The 16,519-nt window shown below is 45.3% G+C and overlaps 1 protein-coding gene across 3 annotated transcripts in view; it reads left to right on the top strand.

Annotated features, from left to right (window-relative positions):
• The window catches only part of EPS8L3 (EPS8 like 3), a 75,196-nt gene that overhangs the window by 14,943 nt on the left and 43,734 nt on the right, over positions 1-16,519 (top strand). Inside the window, exons 1-3 of one of the 3 annotated variants that reach the window (XM_033918553.1) lie at positions 2,775-2,799; positions 9,311-9,518; positions 10,230-10,289. In XM_033918553.1, the coding sequence (XP_033774444.1) occupies positions 10,261-10,289 (29 nt within the window). In that variant the 5' untranslated portion in view covers positions 2,775-2,799; positions 9,311-9,518; positions 10,230-10,260. Of the gene's footprint in view, positions 1-2,670; positions 2,800-7,931; positions 8,001-9,310; positions 9,519-10,229; positions 10,290-16,519 lie in introns of those variants that run through there. The other 2 variants (XM_033918552.1, XM_033918554.1) reach the window with 2 other exon arrangements.

The raw sequence follows: 16,519 nt of genomic DNA on the forward strand, positions 1-16,519 counted from the left end.
TTGCGCACTGTGCCGTCGGCTTCATTGTCATGTCCACCATTACCCCCAAGTCCCTTTCTTGGTTGCTCTCATTCAATAATATCCCTCCCATCGTATAGTTGTACCTCGGGATAAGCAGAATAAAATCTGTTTTGCTACTTAGGATCCAGCTAGGTACTTGGGACCTGGGTTGGCTACTGTTGGAAATTGAATGCTGGGCTTGATGGACCTTCAATCTGTCCTGATATGGCAATTCTTATGTTCTAATGTGAGCCGAGTATAGGACAACCGAGCCATTGTGACATCACTGATGAGTTTGACTCTTAGGCATTGGTGGAATGAGGCATTATGACATCACAATCTCAGCTCTGGAATGTGGCTACTCTTTGGGGTTCTGTCTGGTACTTGGGTCCTGGGTTGGCCACTGGTGGAAACAGGATACTGGACTTGATGGACCTTCAGTCTGTCCCAGTATGGCAATTCTTATGTTCTTATGTGAGCCAAGTATAGGACAACCAAGCCATTGTGACATCACTGATGAGTTTGACTCTTAGGCATTGGTGGAATGAGGCATTATGACATCACAATCTCAGCTCTGGAATGTGGCTACTCTTTGGGTTTTTGTCAGGTACTTGTGACTTGGATTGGCTTCCGTGAAGATGGGCTACTGGGCCAGATGGCCATTGGTCTGACCCAGGAAGGCTATTCTTATGTTCTTATGTGAGTTGAGTCTAGGACAATGAAGCCATTGTGACATCACTGCTCAGGTTGGCTCTTAGGCATTGGTGGAATGAGGCATTATGACATCACAATCTCAGCTCTGGAATGTGGCTACTCTTTGGGGTTCTGTCTGGTACTTGGGACCTGGGTTGGCCACTGGTGGAAACAAGATGCTGGACTTGATGGACCTTCGGTCTGTCCCAGCATGGCAATTCTTATGCTCTTATGATCTTAAATAAATTAAAACAGAGCAGAGTGAGCCCCTAATAATGTGTTATAACAGCGCAATTGCGCCTAGTGAAATCTCCATTTTCAATATATCCCATTAAAGGAAGAAGGTTCAGTGAAGCAAATTCAGATTTAATCTACTTACAAGCAACTGCGTCAACTCTTCTGGCAAATCATATTGTGAGATTGCTATTTGATCACATACAAACATAGAAAGCAATTGCCTTATACCTTTCTTGAGAAGGGGCAGGAAAAAGAGAAATGGGAGAACCCAGAAAGTCCACAGTCACTTAACACTTCATTGCCCCAGGTACAAAATAAGCACCTGTCTAAAATATAAATGTATCGAGATCTTTAAGTCTTATGACGAAGACCACACACCATTTTAGCAGCCTTCCTCTGGACCAACTCCATCCTTTTATATCTCCAGAATTGTACACAATATTCTAAATGAGGTCTCACCAGAGTCTTCTACAGGGGCATCAATACCTCCTTTTTCCTACTGGCCATACCTCTCTCTAGGCAACCCAGAATCCTTCGAGCTTTCGCCATCACCATTTCAACCTGTTTGGCCACCTTAAGATCATCACATACAATCACACCCAAGTCCCGCTCTTCTGTCGTGCACATAAGTTCTTCACCCCCTAAACTGTACTGTTCCCTCGGGTTTTTGCAGCCCAAATGAATGACCTTGCATTTCTTAGCTTTAATTATGTACCACTTATAGCTTAAAAGTACTCAAGCATTTTTTCCTATCAGTCCCAGTGAGATCATACTCTGTCAATGAGGGATTAAGTGACTTGCCCAGGGTCACAAGGAGCAGTGTGAGATTTAAATTCACAACCTCAGGGTGCTGAGCCTATACCTCTAACCACTGTGCCATATTCTCCCCAGAATATTCATAAAGCTTTACTAAGTCCTTCCTCATGTTATCTACACCATCAGATTTTGGTATTATCTGCAAAGAGGCAAACCTTACCAGACAGCCCTTCAGTAATATCACTTACAAAAATTGTAAAAACAGCAAGTCCAAAAATCAAACCTTGTGGCACATCACTGGTAACATCCTTTTCCTCAGAATGTGCTCCATTTACTTCTGCTTTTGTGGAAAGGGACCGCACCTGCCCTTCTCCTTTCCTCCAGTACCACTCCCACCTTGATGGAGATTTAAAAAAATCAGCAACTTATCAGGTTTAATTGGAAGCAACTCCTGTTCCCAGTTTCTCCATATCCTGACGAGCATAATCTCTTCCTTACTGAAATCAATGACATTCCTTGAAGGCCAGGCAGCTGGTCTGTCTCTGCAGTGTAAACCAAAGTGTGGCTCTTCTTTTCGGGTGGGGTGGACAGCAACACCATGCTATGCACTGAACCTCCTGCTTCAGCCTGAGGGGAACAGTCCCAAATCTTGCAGAAGGGTATGAAAGTTGTACTCAGCACCAAATCTCAGATATACACATGTTATGTCATTTGCAGGAGGTACAGTATACAGTATTGTGAAGGATGTCAGACATTGGAGGCTGTAAGATACAGGCACAGTATGTGAAGTCTCTGGTGCAGGTCCAAAACGTCACTGATTGAACTTACTCGACTATTCCTCTGATAATGTGTGATACATAATTATTCTGGTTTCTACTGCTTTTCTAGATTTTGTCTCAAGACGTGAAGAAACTTTTGTTGTGGTGGTGGTTGTTAACTGTGTTTAATCCTGTCCAGACATAATAAATATTCTACACCCTACAGGTAACAGCCGGAGACAATGGCACTGACTGAGCTGAAAGGGAAAGGTGGTAGGAAAGTTCCAGCCCCTCTGCTCTGCTCCTTGGATGGATTCTTGCTTATACTTGACAAGATGGAGCTTGTCCTGTTCAGGTAACTATAATTCCATTCTATTCTCTGCTCTCCGCTTTCCCTCCCACTGCCTGGAGCAAAGGCCCTGATTCTCTGGCTCTAGAGTCTGAAAAGTGGAGGAACTGTTGACATTCTCCTGATTGGCTAAAATCATTCTTTTATTTTGCCAAGAAATTAAGAACAATGCATGAGAACAAAGCTCTTACTTATAAAGCATTCTTGGCAAGAAAGAGGTTCAAGTCAGAAAACTTCATCAGACCAGCCACAGAGCTGAGAAAGCAAGAGAAGGCACCCCAGCAGTCTTCCTTCACCAGTGGGGACTCAGACTCAGGTGAGCAAGACCCGACTTTCGAAACAAGAAGAAAACCAAGTACCATTTTCCCGCTATAATTAAATTACAGATTTCAGTAACCTCAAGCCTCCAGGACCTTCTCATTCCCCTCAGCTGACATGTGACACTACCATCTTTGCTGACAAAGAGCCTTCGGGACTTTTAGAAAATGCCAGTGGTTAACCCTAAAGTGGGGCAGCTGAATCCCATGCCAAACCCCACATATGCCCACAGAAATATTCTGCTGGTCTCAGTTACTCAGAAATGAGGGTGACTGCAGTCAGCATAAATATTTGGACTGTGCCACTGAGGGAGAATGGAGGTTGGTAATTAGAGTGGCCCACTGGCTTCAGATTTTCGCACAGGTTCATCAAGTCCATGGCCTGCCCTAGATGGACTTTTGCAAGAGTACAAATCTCCTTCAGATCATGGGATGAACCAGGTTGCAGCAGCTGAACAAAATAAATCTTAAATAGTTCTTTAAATTTGTTTTATAAACTGTTGTTAAAATTCATTTGATTTTTTTTCTCAAAGAAATTTTAATCCTCACTGACGCTGCAGACAGTTTTCATTATGTGCTTGAATGGTAGACAAATTCACACTGAACTTAATATATACATCACAAAAAATTTTACCCATTCTAGAGTCTATACACTGCAGGGGAGCTTTGTCATACAAAACAATTATGTATTGAAATTCTGATGTCACCTCAGAAACAGCAGCACGAAAACCCTGCAAATGAGCTACTCAAACTATGATGACAGACAGACGGGCAATATTTGCAGTTGGGGTATTGGAGAAGCTGAACTAGTGACCAGTTCTGGGGATTTCAAGAGCCTGATTCCCTGGATTAGAGAATGACCCGGTGACAAAATTCATCACCGTTCCCATCTTCATGTCTTTATTTAAGGAATACACAAATATTCAGGGGAACTTCATTCAACTAAGGTGATAATTATATATGTCCAACTCTAGTCACCTTAATATTTTAAAACACTGTGTCCCCCCCCCCCCCTCCCGGTACATCGCCGGCAGGAGGGAAATCCAATCCCTCCTGCCGGGACTCCCCGAACGATCGTGGCAGGAAGTATGCCCAGACCCTCCTCCCTAGCACCTCCAAACCCTCCCCCATACATCACTGGCAGGAGAGATGCCCAGTCCCTTCTGCTGATACCCCCCACCCCCAAAAAAAATTTGCCCCCACCCTCACCAGGCTCCCCCCACCAAGACCCCCCTAATCCCACCTGGACCCCACACACCCACCAGGACCCCCATGAACCTCCCCCTAACTTGGAATCATTGGCCGGATGGATGGCTCCTGCCTGCATCAGGCCAGCAGGCCCTCCTCCGCTGCAATGGTGGGCTTGCCCCTTCTCGATGCATCATGAGATGCACTAGGAAGGGACCTAAGGGCCTGATTGGCCCAGGTGCTTAAAGCCCCTCCTGTAGGAGGGGCCTTAGGCACTTGGGCCAATCGAAATCTGGGATGCACTGGGAGTAGCCTAAGATTCTGATTGGCTATATCCCCTAGTACCTGGATAGATAACAGGACAACAGTTACCAAGTTAGCAGATTGGATCTTGCCTCTAACCACACAACCTCCAGATAGTGCCAAGGTGGTCAGACTAGATATCTAGCTGTATTATCCACATAGTGCAAATAATTTGGCTATCCAGGTAGGAGCTGTGGCTACCCAGACAAGTTCCACTGAATATTGACCCCTCTGTTTTCAAGATCTGTTGTCCTGTCCATTTGCCATTTCTTCTCTTTACTCCTCCCACACACTAATTCCCACCACTGACCTCTTTATTTTATATTTATTTTTCTACTTCTCTGTCCAGATTTCACTTCTTCTTACCAAACACTCCTCCATTTTCTCTTTTACTGCTTCTATCTTCAGATTTCCATCTCTTTCCCTTCCATTTTCCCATTGCTAAATCTTTCCTCTCCTTCCCCATGTTTAGCATCTCCCACATTCCTATCTGGCATTTCCCATCTCTCTCTGTGTCTTCCTAACTCCTGTGTTCAGCACTGCCCCTCTGTGTCCCCGTCCCTATCCTTCCCCCTTGTCCAGCATGTCCTTTCTCTCTTGTTCCTATTCTCCCCTCCCCCATGTCGAACAGTTCCCTGTTCTATGTCCTTGTCCCTATCTTCCCTTTCCCCCTGTATCTCTATTATTATCCTTCCATTGTACCCAGCATCTCCCCCCTCTGTTTCTCTTCCCACCAAGTGCCAGCATTTCCCCTCCCGTTGTTCTCTCCCTGTCCTCCTTATAGCCAGACCCTTTTCTGTCTCGCTTCCTATTCTCCTCCTGTATCTACTATGTCCAATATCTTCCCTTTCTGTGTCCCTCTCCTTTTTTCTTCCCCTGTACAGCATCTCCCTTCTCTGTTTCTCTGTCCCCATTCTCCCGCTATGTGCAGCATCTCCCTCCATGTCTAGAATCTCCTTTCTCTGTGTCCCTTTTCCTTTTCACCCTGTGTCCAGCACTTTCCCCTGTCTGTGTCCCTGTTGCTATTCCTATTCTTTCCCTCCTTCCCCTCTCTGTGGATATCTTTTACTCTTCATAAATAGCCACTTCCTAGAAGGACTGCACAAGCAGAGAAAATTTCAAGCCTTGTGAGTCCTCCCCTCTCTCCTGGCTCCTGGACTTGAAAGTGGAAATGGTCCCCTCAAGTAGATGTTTTTTCTTGAGATAAAGATGTCATTGCTCCTTATGATTTCCTATTACAAAAGAAAATATTAAAAAGTTTATATTCTAAAACAAGTAAATCCTGAAAAGTGTCATCAAGGACTTATGATTATACCAGAAACCCCTAATTTATTAAACACCTTTATGAAGATATTCACCCAAGGCGGTGTACAGCAGGTACAACGCAGCAAAAAGACCAAATATAAACAACTGAAACCTAATAATAGGACTCCATGGAAAAGCATCAATAATACATAGATTTCACAGCTGTGAAATTCAGAGATACGTATGAAACACCTGATAAGCTCCCATAAGTACAATCATTCTGGGCAAACTCCCATGTCCTTCTCCCCTCGGTGTTCCCCTCCTTTTAAGTTTTTTCTTTTGCAATATAATGTCATTAATGTCCCTCCTGTAGCAAGTATTTGCCAATTGTCTTTATCAAGAAATATCTTCAGTACGATTTTGGGTTTCAAAAAGGGGTTGGACATGTTCCTAAAGGAAAAGGGGATTGAGGGGTATAGCTAGAGGGGTACTATAAAGGATAAAATGTCTTAAGTGAAAGAACACTATAGGTCATGGACCTGGGGGGCCGTCGCGAGTGCAGACTGCTGAGCACGATGGACCTATGGTCTGACTCGGCAGAGGCGATGCTTATGTGCTTATAACTTTGTATGTTCACTGCTTAGACATTCAGATAGGCGCTAGATCAAATTAAAAACAAACTTGAAACTTTTCTACTTGTATAATACAACTTCTCATGTAGCCAAGGGGCAAAGTGCAGATAGAGATGGATAGCAGAGTCAGTTAGGATAAAGTCAGTTAAACAAGATCCAAGGAAGTGAAGTAAATTTCAGTGTGTGCAAAGGTAGGTCCAGGGGCAGAACGAGGGTCTAGTCAGCCCCCCTAGGTACTAAAGGCTTAGAAGAAAGCAGTGGTGAGATTTGAACCCTGGGCCATTCTAACAGAAGAAGCATTTGCATTTGCAAGCTTTATAGGCCTGATTTTTGTTAGGATTCTTAAAGCTATCTGGGAATTGACCGCCATCCCAGCAGGTTAAAACACAGGCTGATGACCGGTTGGGAAGCTGCTGCTCTTGGTGACCAGCCAGTTTGCCTGATGGTTTCCTGGGACTCCCACTACATTCCTTTGTGCTAATGAGTCCAGCACATCCCCCCTGCATTTAAGTCAGATGATGAAATCTGCAGCTGAAAGATCTGATCAACCGTTAAGAAAACAGTGTCTAAATGTTGACAGAGCATCAGAGGAAGTGGCTGAGAAAGGAAACCATCTCTGTCTGTGCATTATGTGTGGCACATATAGAAATTAGAATTACGGTAGTTCTGTATACTATTTAAGTGTTCTATATGCAGAACCAGGTTGGATTTCTGCTTTACCCACACCGTCTCTGGGTCCCTGATAGTTGAGGCGTAGATAGAAGAGAGGGATCCATTCTGTGGCGTAGCCAGACAGTCAATTATGGGCGGGCCTGAGCCAAAAGTGGGCTGGCATCTCTTTTGTTCCCTTCCTACCCCCCAACCTGTGCAGCAGGTCTAGTTTTCTTCAAATCACTAGCTGTGGCTCCTACACCCAGATCCCGGAAAGCCTCAGAGCAAATGATAACCAACCTCTTCTTTCTAATAACGCAGTTCGGTCATTTTCAATTCTTAACGTCAACTGCTAGAAAACTCAGTTTGTAAGAATAAGAGGAGCAAAATAAACCTTTTATGTTCAAATGAACAGGTCTTCATAGAAATTCAAACACTGCTTCAGCTGATTTTGGTCGCTAAGCCCATCAAGCCCAGTGGCCAGCCTGGCAAGTTACCATTTACAGAAGAACATTTGCTTGAGAATAAGAAGGAAGAGATCTTAAAGGGAAATAGATCTAGTGGATCAAGTCCAGCCATTCTTGGCAGCTCTGATATTCTGCAGAATGCTGTCAATTTTAAAAGCAGCTGGAAAGAGCCAACATTTCATGCCTCTGGAGCCAGCTGCTGTCAGGGATTCCTCCCCCTGTCTTCCATCCTGTACCAGGGTCTGACTGGCACCAAAGAAATATCAGTAGGATGAAAGTCTCTAGGGCCATTTATTACAGCTCAGACAGCAAAGCTCTCATGGAGCCTCCAGAGGAGTTCTTTCCCCTCTCTTCTCTATCCATGTCTGATTTCACTGGGGAAGGGATTTGGGGTTTAGGTCAAGGTGAGTTACAGTACATTTAATTACATGAGGTATTTCTCGATCTGCAGAGAGGCCTCACAGTCTAAGAGCTTAATAATAGTAGCTGTTACCTGTCCTGGATAAGGCATGCTAGACCCATATCCTGACTTTCAGTGGCGTGATCTCGCTGAAAATTCCTGCAAACAGCCCTGGCACAATATGCACAGCACCAGGTGGTCTGGACTGGACTGGCAGTATTCAATGCCAACAAAAAGGCTTTCGGCTCTCTCTGATGTCGCTTCCGGGTACTGCACCGGAGGGAGTAAGTTTGTAATGAGGTATGGAGGAAGGGAGTCATCTAATATGTGGGGGCAGTTGATTGTAGTGGCTCGGTATAAACTGGGAGTAGGAACGTCATTTGGTGGTATACAAAAACCTAATAAACTTCAAACTTGATTTTTATTTAAATGTAGGAAAATGTTTGAAGCACTGTTTTGCACAGCATATGAGGGGCCACTGAAAAGTTCTCAGCTCAGCCAGGAAGAGAATGATGTGGAGCCATGAAACTTACTAGTTATTCCACACTTCTCTTGACACTTTGTTTCAATGAGGCAAATGCCTCTATGAAATGGGCACAAGTATAGGGAAACCAAGCCATTGTGACATCACCTATGAGACACTGGTGGAAGGAGGCATTATGACATCACCGAAGAGGTTGGCTCTTAGGCATTGGTAGGAATAAGGCATTATGACATCACAATACAAAGGGTTGTTGAAAAGTTCTCAGCCCAACAAAGAAGAGAATGATGTGGAGCCATGAAACTTACACGTTTTGCCATACTTTTCTTATTTATGTATTTGGAAATGAAAAGTGTGGCATAACGTGTAAGTTTCATGGCTCCACATCATTTTCTTCTTCCTTGGGCTGAGAATTTTTCAGCAGCCTCTCATATATTGGTAAGACATTTTGAAATCAGCCATGTAGAATTCAACTTTGATGTTCAAAAGTTGACTTATAGGTTATCAGTGAGTATTATTAATTTCATTGTGATCTTCAAACTGAGCATTATAAGTGCAAAAATCTAAAGAGAATTAAAAGGGTCTATGCTTAAAAGATTAAGAAGTGAAGTTCCAAAGCTGTAGAGAATTTGCAGTAAGAAAGCTCAGGACAACCCTGTCCCCATAGCTATGACCTAACACACAAAAGAGTTCCAGTGCAGAAACAAAGCATGCACAAAGAACGAATAATTGTGTGTGTGTGTATTAATTATTCTGTGCTCAGAGACAGAGATCAAAGGTTACTGAAAGTCAGCACATGCAATAAAATGAATTAGCTTCTGATCTATAAATAGTTCTCCACTCCATGAGCAGACCCGCTGGGTACAGGTGCCTTCCTCAGTCTGGCACTGCAATCACACTTTCAGAGAAGCTGAAAGCTGCCGGATATGGACTTTGCCTGGGTTCCTCCCTTACCACTGTTCCTTTTTTCTTCATCATTGACTCCGTTCACAAAAGGGTGAAAATTGCGAGCTCCCTGCCGTGCTGGTGAAATCCATCCAGGTAAAGCAGTTTAGAGGTTTTTATGGGCAGTCAGGAGCTCCTTAGATGCCACCTGTTCAAATCCAGCAGTGATCATCTAGAAAAAGGTCCTAGAGAGAGATGTGTGGAAATAGTCTTCCGGTGGAGGTGTTGAAGATGAAGCCTTTGAGGGGCCGCTGAAAAGTCATCAAAGTTTGCGCAGTCTCCATTGAGGGCTATACACTTGGTCCAGTGATTTTCCACTTTTTTTGTTTGGAACAAGAAAGGCACCAAGATATCCATCATTTGGTCAGACTAAGCTTCGTGCCCAGGGACACCCCACTACAGTTACACCTTATCTGATGGGACAAAAAAAAACAACAACTAGCTAAAGGATCTTGGGCCTGTATTCCAGGAACCAATTAAAGAGAATGGCCTCCATGCCAAGAGAACATGATAATTAAAGGCAGGACAGAAGTCAGATTACTGTCCCAACTTTGTTAGTTGGGCTGAGAACTTTTCAGCGGCCCCTCGTAAGCAGCAGGGTTATAGAGTCACCCTTTGGCCACTACCAAAGATATAACATCATCTGACCTGTTTATTCCTTCTTGTGATCACAGAAATACTCACTAAGAAATACAAGAGCTGGGGAAAGAAAAAAAGTTGACTGGGAAATGCTAAGCCAGCAGGTGGGAAAGGAAGAACTCTTGGAACATGTGGAGTGAGATTTAATGTTTTCCTGATCTTTTCTAGAACTTCTGGTTTAGAGAAGCTGAACAATTTCATGAATATCATGGACAGTAGTGAGTATACGTACGTATCTTCATATATCTCTGTGTCTTATGCAATGAATGGACCTATTAATCCTTCCTTTCAGCATCCATTGTATAGAACCTTCTTTTATATATATACATATATATATGAGTCCTGCCTTTTATTGTAATTGGAAAACTGTGTCGTAACCAGCTAATTGTGCTGTGACGGTTCCAAGCGTTAATGAGTTAAAGTACACCCTTTGGAAGGGTGTCATTCATAAGCTGGAAAACCATACACTAAATCCAAAATACTGTCCCCCCCCCCCTCCATATTTCACAAGAAAGAGATTTCTACACCTAGTTTTTGGCTGCATCACTCTGATGAAAAAATCTGTAGTAGACATGAGTTTCCTGTAGCTATCCCTATAAAAAGGTATAGAGAAGGGTGACGAAAATTATAAAGGGATGGAACGAGTTTCTTATGAGGAAAGGTTAAAGCAGCTAGAGCTCTTCAAGTTAGAGAAGAGATGACTCAGGGGAGATATGATAGAGGTCTATAAAATAATGAATGGAGTAGAAAGGGTAGACGTGAAAAACTTGTTCATTCTTTCCAAAAATACTAGGACTAGGGGGCATGCAATAAAGCTACTAAGTATTAGATTTAAAACAAGCCAGAGAGAATATTTCTTCACAATTAAACTCTGGAATTCGTTGCCGGAGAATGTGGTGAAATCAGTTAGCTTAGCGGGGTTTTAAAAAGGTTTGGATAATTTCCTAAATGAGAAGTCTATAAGCTATTATTAAGATGAATGTGGGAAAATCCAAGTACTTATTCCTGGGATAAGCAGCATAAAATCTGTTTTACTCAGGTGGCACTTTCCAGCGAGCGACACTTTTTACACCTCTCCTTCCATCTCCCTTTCCTCCCTGTACCAAAACGTGGCCGGTGGCAGCAGTGGTATACAAACACTGCCCTGCCGCCAGTCCCGGAGTCTTCTTGGCTCTATGTCCTGCCCCTGAGAAAAAAAAGAACATTACATCAGAGAGGGTGGGATGCAGTGCCGAGAAAGCTGCAGGGCTGTCGGAAGGGCAGTCGGTAGAGCTGTCAGTAGGGCTCTGACGACTCCTCTTAGGGCCAGTGTCAGCATCAAGAACTTCTTTCTGGCAGCAGCATTCACAATTTGCTTTTCTTATCGGCATCGGACCTTCTTCTCTGCCGGGACCCGCCTTCATAAAAACAGGAAGCAGGCGAGACACAGCAAAGGCCCAACAGTGGCAAGAACAGTGAATTGAGAACGTTTTGCTGCTGACTGGAGGGTGACAAAGAGAAAGAGGGAGGGAGGGGGAGAGAAATGTTACACCTAATAGGGAGAGGGAGGGAGGGAAGGAGGGAGAAGAAAGAATAGGGAAGGGAGAGGAGATGAAAGAGAGATGCCAGACCATGGGGAAGGAAAGGAGATGCCAGGCCATGGAGAGGGAGGAAGAGATGCCAGGACATGAGGGAAGGGAAGGAGATAGAGATGCCAGGGCATGGGGGAGGGAAGGGAAGGGAAGGAAATAGAGATGCCAGACCAGGGAGATAGAAAGGAAGGAAGGGAGAGAATGGAAAGAGAGGAGATACCAGAGTATGGAGAGGGAGAGAGAGATAGAAGGGAAGGAGAGCAGAGAGATGCCAGGGCATGGGGGGGAAGGGAAGGAGATTGAGATGCCATATCATTGGGAAAGAAGGGAGGGAGGGAAAGGAAGGAAAGGAGATGCAGAGCATGGAGGGAGAGGGAGAGATGGAAAGAGAAGAGAGGACAGAGACCCCAGGTCATGGGGGAAGGGACACAGATGCCAGACAATGGGGTGAGTTGGGGTAGGAAGGAAGGAAAGAAGAAAAGGGAGGTGCCAAAGCATGGGGGAGGGAGTGGAGACAAATGGAAGTGACAGAAAAGAGGGTGGAAGCTGGATGGAATGGAGAGTGAAGAGAAGATGAGGAAAGCAGAAACCAGAGATGATAGGTAGAAAAAGAAAGGAGAGCCCGAGAGTCTCGTCTCGATGGGCGGCTGTAACGCGGGGATGGAGGGCCCACGCGGCCTCCCATCGAGATGAGCGCTCCGCGCGAGGGGGGAGGGAGGAGTAGGTGAGCAGGAGGCAGCTTAGGATAGGCGGGTTTGAAGTTCCCGCTGCGGGGCTGCCTCCTGATAGGAGGGGGGAGCGCTGGGCGGAGTAGATAAAGCCTGGACCTCGGAGGACCCGGTGTCTTCCTGGGTCCTCCGAGGCAGCTTTTCCTGCCCACCCTCCCGCCCTCTTTTGTCAGGTTTGGTTGGTAGTAGAGTTTCGGTAGGCGGTTATCCCGTGCTACGGTATGGTACAGCTCATCAGGAGATGAGCGGGGGGGGGGGGGGGCCGGCAGGGAGCCGTGCCCGGGTTTTGGTACTTTGGTTAAAGGGGCATGTTGGGACATGCCACCCCCCAGACCCTTGCTGGCATGGCAGGATCGGGGGCCGAATATTATTGGTATTGGTTAAGGTGTAGCTCGGGAAACTGTTTTTGTTATGTAAGTGTTAAATTAATGGTTTGTTAATAAACAGAGCTGCGGCTATTTATCCATATACGTGAGTGGTGTGGTTATTGGAGGGGAGAGAGAGCGGGCCAATACATATCCCGCTGTTATGTTATTTTGTTGCTTTAGAATAAAGTAGTATTGTAGCTGTATTGATAAATATTTATAAACAGAAAATGGAAGTAAGGTAATCTTTTATTGGACTAAGTTTAATACAGTTTTTACTCACTTTTGGAGACTGAAATCCCCTTCCTCAGGCAGTAGCATACCAGAGGGGAGGGCAGTCTGTCCCGGGTGCAGCTCCTAGGGGGGTGCTCCTACGATCCCTTTTTTTTTGGGGGGGAGTGTTAAAAAAAGATTGACCCTGGGTGTCACATACCCACTGGGTGGAGGGGTTGGAGGGAGAGAGATGGAGAGCACAAAGATGGTAAACAAACCAGAGAGGAGGATGCTCCTCCCCCCGCTCGCCTTTCCAGTCTTTCCTGGATCACTAGCAGTGACAAGGAAAGGGAAGGTCAGAAGCAGACTGCCTTAACTGCTGCTGTCGCTAGTGATCCAGGTGAATTTGGAAGGCTGGGGTGGGGGTGGTGGGCACTGGACCCTTTGTAGAGGGGAGGGAGTTGTGCTAGATATGGATAGGGTATAGAGAGAGAAGGAGCTAGGGGGTACATGAGAATGTGCTGGATGTTTGGAAGGGTTTAGGGAGGCGCTAGGTACCTTGAAACTCAGTTAAAAACATTGAATCCAGGCCACTGAATCTCTCTGTAATCGGCATTTATCCATTGCCTTCGAATATCAGCTCCCTTATAACTAATTGGATTATGGTGTGTTAAACGGAGCTTTTCTTTTATTCACTTCTTATGGTTTGAGCATCTTGCATCTCCTTTTGTGTTTTTTTTAAGTCTATGAGGATGGAAACATGGCTCTTTGAGTTTGTCTGCCAGGATTGATTGTTTTGCTTCCCTAGGCAGGTGGTCAGTCTTGCCTAGTAGTTGGGGCAGCCCTTTCTCCACCCTCATTTTGGATGCTGGGGGCCAACTCATCCCTCGCAGATTGCCTTGAGCTGCGCCTGGGTCTGACCCCATAGGTCAATATGACTCTGCTTGACTCGTAACATAGTAAAACTGTTAATGACAGCAGATAAAAACCTGAACGTCAGTGGCCCCTGCGATCCCCCATGCTACACTTGCGCTGTCCCTACCCTCCTCTGTACCTCTATGTTTAAATGATTTTTATTATTCCAGCAGTAAGAAGCAAATACAAACAGTAGTACCATTCAGGAAATAACATTTTCAACAATATAATCAGTTCCCCTCCCATCCCCCCCCCTCCCCTCCCCTCCCCAAGAATCCATGGCCAGTCCAACAGCTGAGAGTGGGAATAAAATCTTAAAGATTCAAAAGTGTGAGGTCCTGCCAGAAGTGCTCCCACACCTAACAAAATTTGTGACCCGGGCCAAGAGTCAAGTCTCCCACCATGCGTATTTCCAGTGTTGCGTGCACTATCATTAGGGATCTCCATTGTGCATATGACGAGGGATCACGGGAGAGCCAGTTGGTGAGGATGGCTTTTTTTCCCATCAAAAGGGCTCTGGAGATAAATGCTGACATTCCCCTGGGTTTGGGCGAGGCTATATTATAAAATCCAAATAACGCCCTCGGTTGCGGAAGCCATCGCCTTCCCCAAAGCGATGTGGTATATAGGCCAAGATGTCTCCAAAACTGTTGGATTGCGGGGCAGGCCCAAAACATGTGACTCAAAGATGCGTGAGCCTGATTGCATTTCGGGCAAGAATGCGACGCAGTAATCCCCATCCGGGCTGCACGTTCCGGTGGAATGTAAAGTCTAAGAACAATTTTCAATTGCATTTCCCAGTGAGTAATATTGGGTGACACCTTCTGAATGTTCTTCAGGACCCGTTGTAACTGTTGAGCAGTCAACTGGCAATGCAAGTCCTCAGCCCACGCTAGGATTCGTACTTGGTTGGCAATCCCGGATCCCCACAATATGAAATCGTAGAGGAATCCTCTGTTGGGCTGAAAGGCTGAAGAGTTCCGAAAGCGCCTCCCTGTAGACTTCAGTAAGGGCAGCCACTGGGAGGGACTGAACTTAGTGACGGATCTGGTAATAGGCGAAGAGATCATTAGCCTGTAGGTCAAAAGTTCGTTGCAGCTCGGCAAATGTGACCAGGCTCCCCTCCTCCGAAAACAGGTGAAAAAGATATTGTAGACCTTGTGCTTGCCACCTAAAAAAAAAATGCCAATTTTGCATGCCCGGCTGGAAAGCTCCATTGCCCTGTATAGGCAAATATAAAGACACCCTAGAAGACAATTTGGCTGTTTTACAGACCCATCTCCATGTCCTTCTGGCCGGCGTAAAAATGGGGTAGTGAGACACCAAAGGACGCATCCTCGGATCAGCCACATGTAGAAAATAGCTCACATGGAACGGAGCCAGCAAAGATAACTCCAGTGGTGTAGCAGAAAAATCAGATGTTCCTCTAAACCAATCATTAATATGTCTCATCTGACAAGCCATACCATACCAACGTACATTTAATAAACCATAGCCCCCCTATCCCTGGGCAGACACATCCGTAGCAAAGGCATACGTGGTCGCTTACCCCCCCATAGAAAACGCTGTAGCTCTTTTGTTAAACGAATGTTATGGGCATGGGACAGCAGCAGAGGTAAAACCTGAAAGCGATATAACCATTTGGGAAAGAGCACCATATAAAAAAGGGCTACCCGGCCCGCCACCGATAAGGGAAAAGTGGACCAATTCTGTAGATGTTGTGAGGTGTCTTGAAGCAATGGGGTGATATTGCTGGTGTACAGGGTCGTAAGGTCTCGGGGGATCTGTACCCCCCAAATAGCGAATTGAAGTCTGGGAAGTGACCGCTCCAGGTCTGTTGTAGTGTCAGGGGGGTAGCTAGGGCCATAGATTTCTGGTAGTTCAACGAATAAAATTTGAATTTGTCAAGCGCTTGCAATAAATATCGAACAGAGTGAGCGGGGTCAGTTAGCAAAAATAATAGGTCATCTGCAAAGGCCAACACTTTGAGTGAATGAGTCCCGAAGTCTCCTCTGTACCTCTAAATCTTCTCCAGCGCAAGTAGCTTCTCCTCCTGCTGCTCGTGCTAGCTTTCCCTCTGATGTCACTTCCTGACCCTGCGACCCAGAAGTGATTTCAAAGGGAGCCAAATCCAACCCCCAACCCCTTCTAAAATGAATTTAATTACCTTTTTTACAGCAGCTACTTCCTCATACTTCTATACTACAGAAACAACATTCCACGACACAGTCTCAGATAATACAGAACAATTCTTCCATTCCGTTAAAGTATGTCGTATTGCTAGCCCCATTAATAGATCAAACAACTTTGCTTCAGATTTATGCAGATTTTGGGTAAAGCCACAGACTGGAAGACTGTGAGCTTATAAGTAAGTGGCATCCGAAAATGAAAAATATTTTCAATTCTTGCTACTCTTTGGGTTTTTGCCAGGTACTGTGAGGACAGGCTACTGGACATGATGGACCATTGGTCTGACCCAGTAAGGCTATTCTTATGTTCTTAAAACTTTTGCACATTGATGCACGCACATAAAGGGATAAATGCCACTGAGAAAAAGAGGGAGCATGGGGAGCCCGCCAGGAAACTAAAATGGCCCTTTTGGCTAAAAGGAGAGCCTTGAACACCAGCATCCGCTGCCCAACAGAGCAATGAGAAAGAGCCGCTCC

Source organism: Geotrypetes seraphini, chromosome 13 (genome assembly GCF_902459505.1).
Source record: "Geotrypetes seraphini chromosome 13, aGeoSer1.1, whole genome shotgun sequence".
NCBI classification, from domain to species: domain Eukaryota; kingdom Metazoa; phylum Chordata; class Amphibia; order Gymnophiona; family Dermophiidae; genus Geotrypetes; species Geotrypetes seraphini.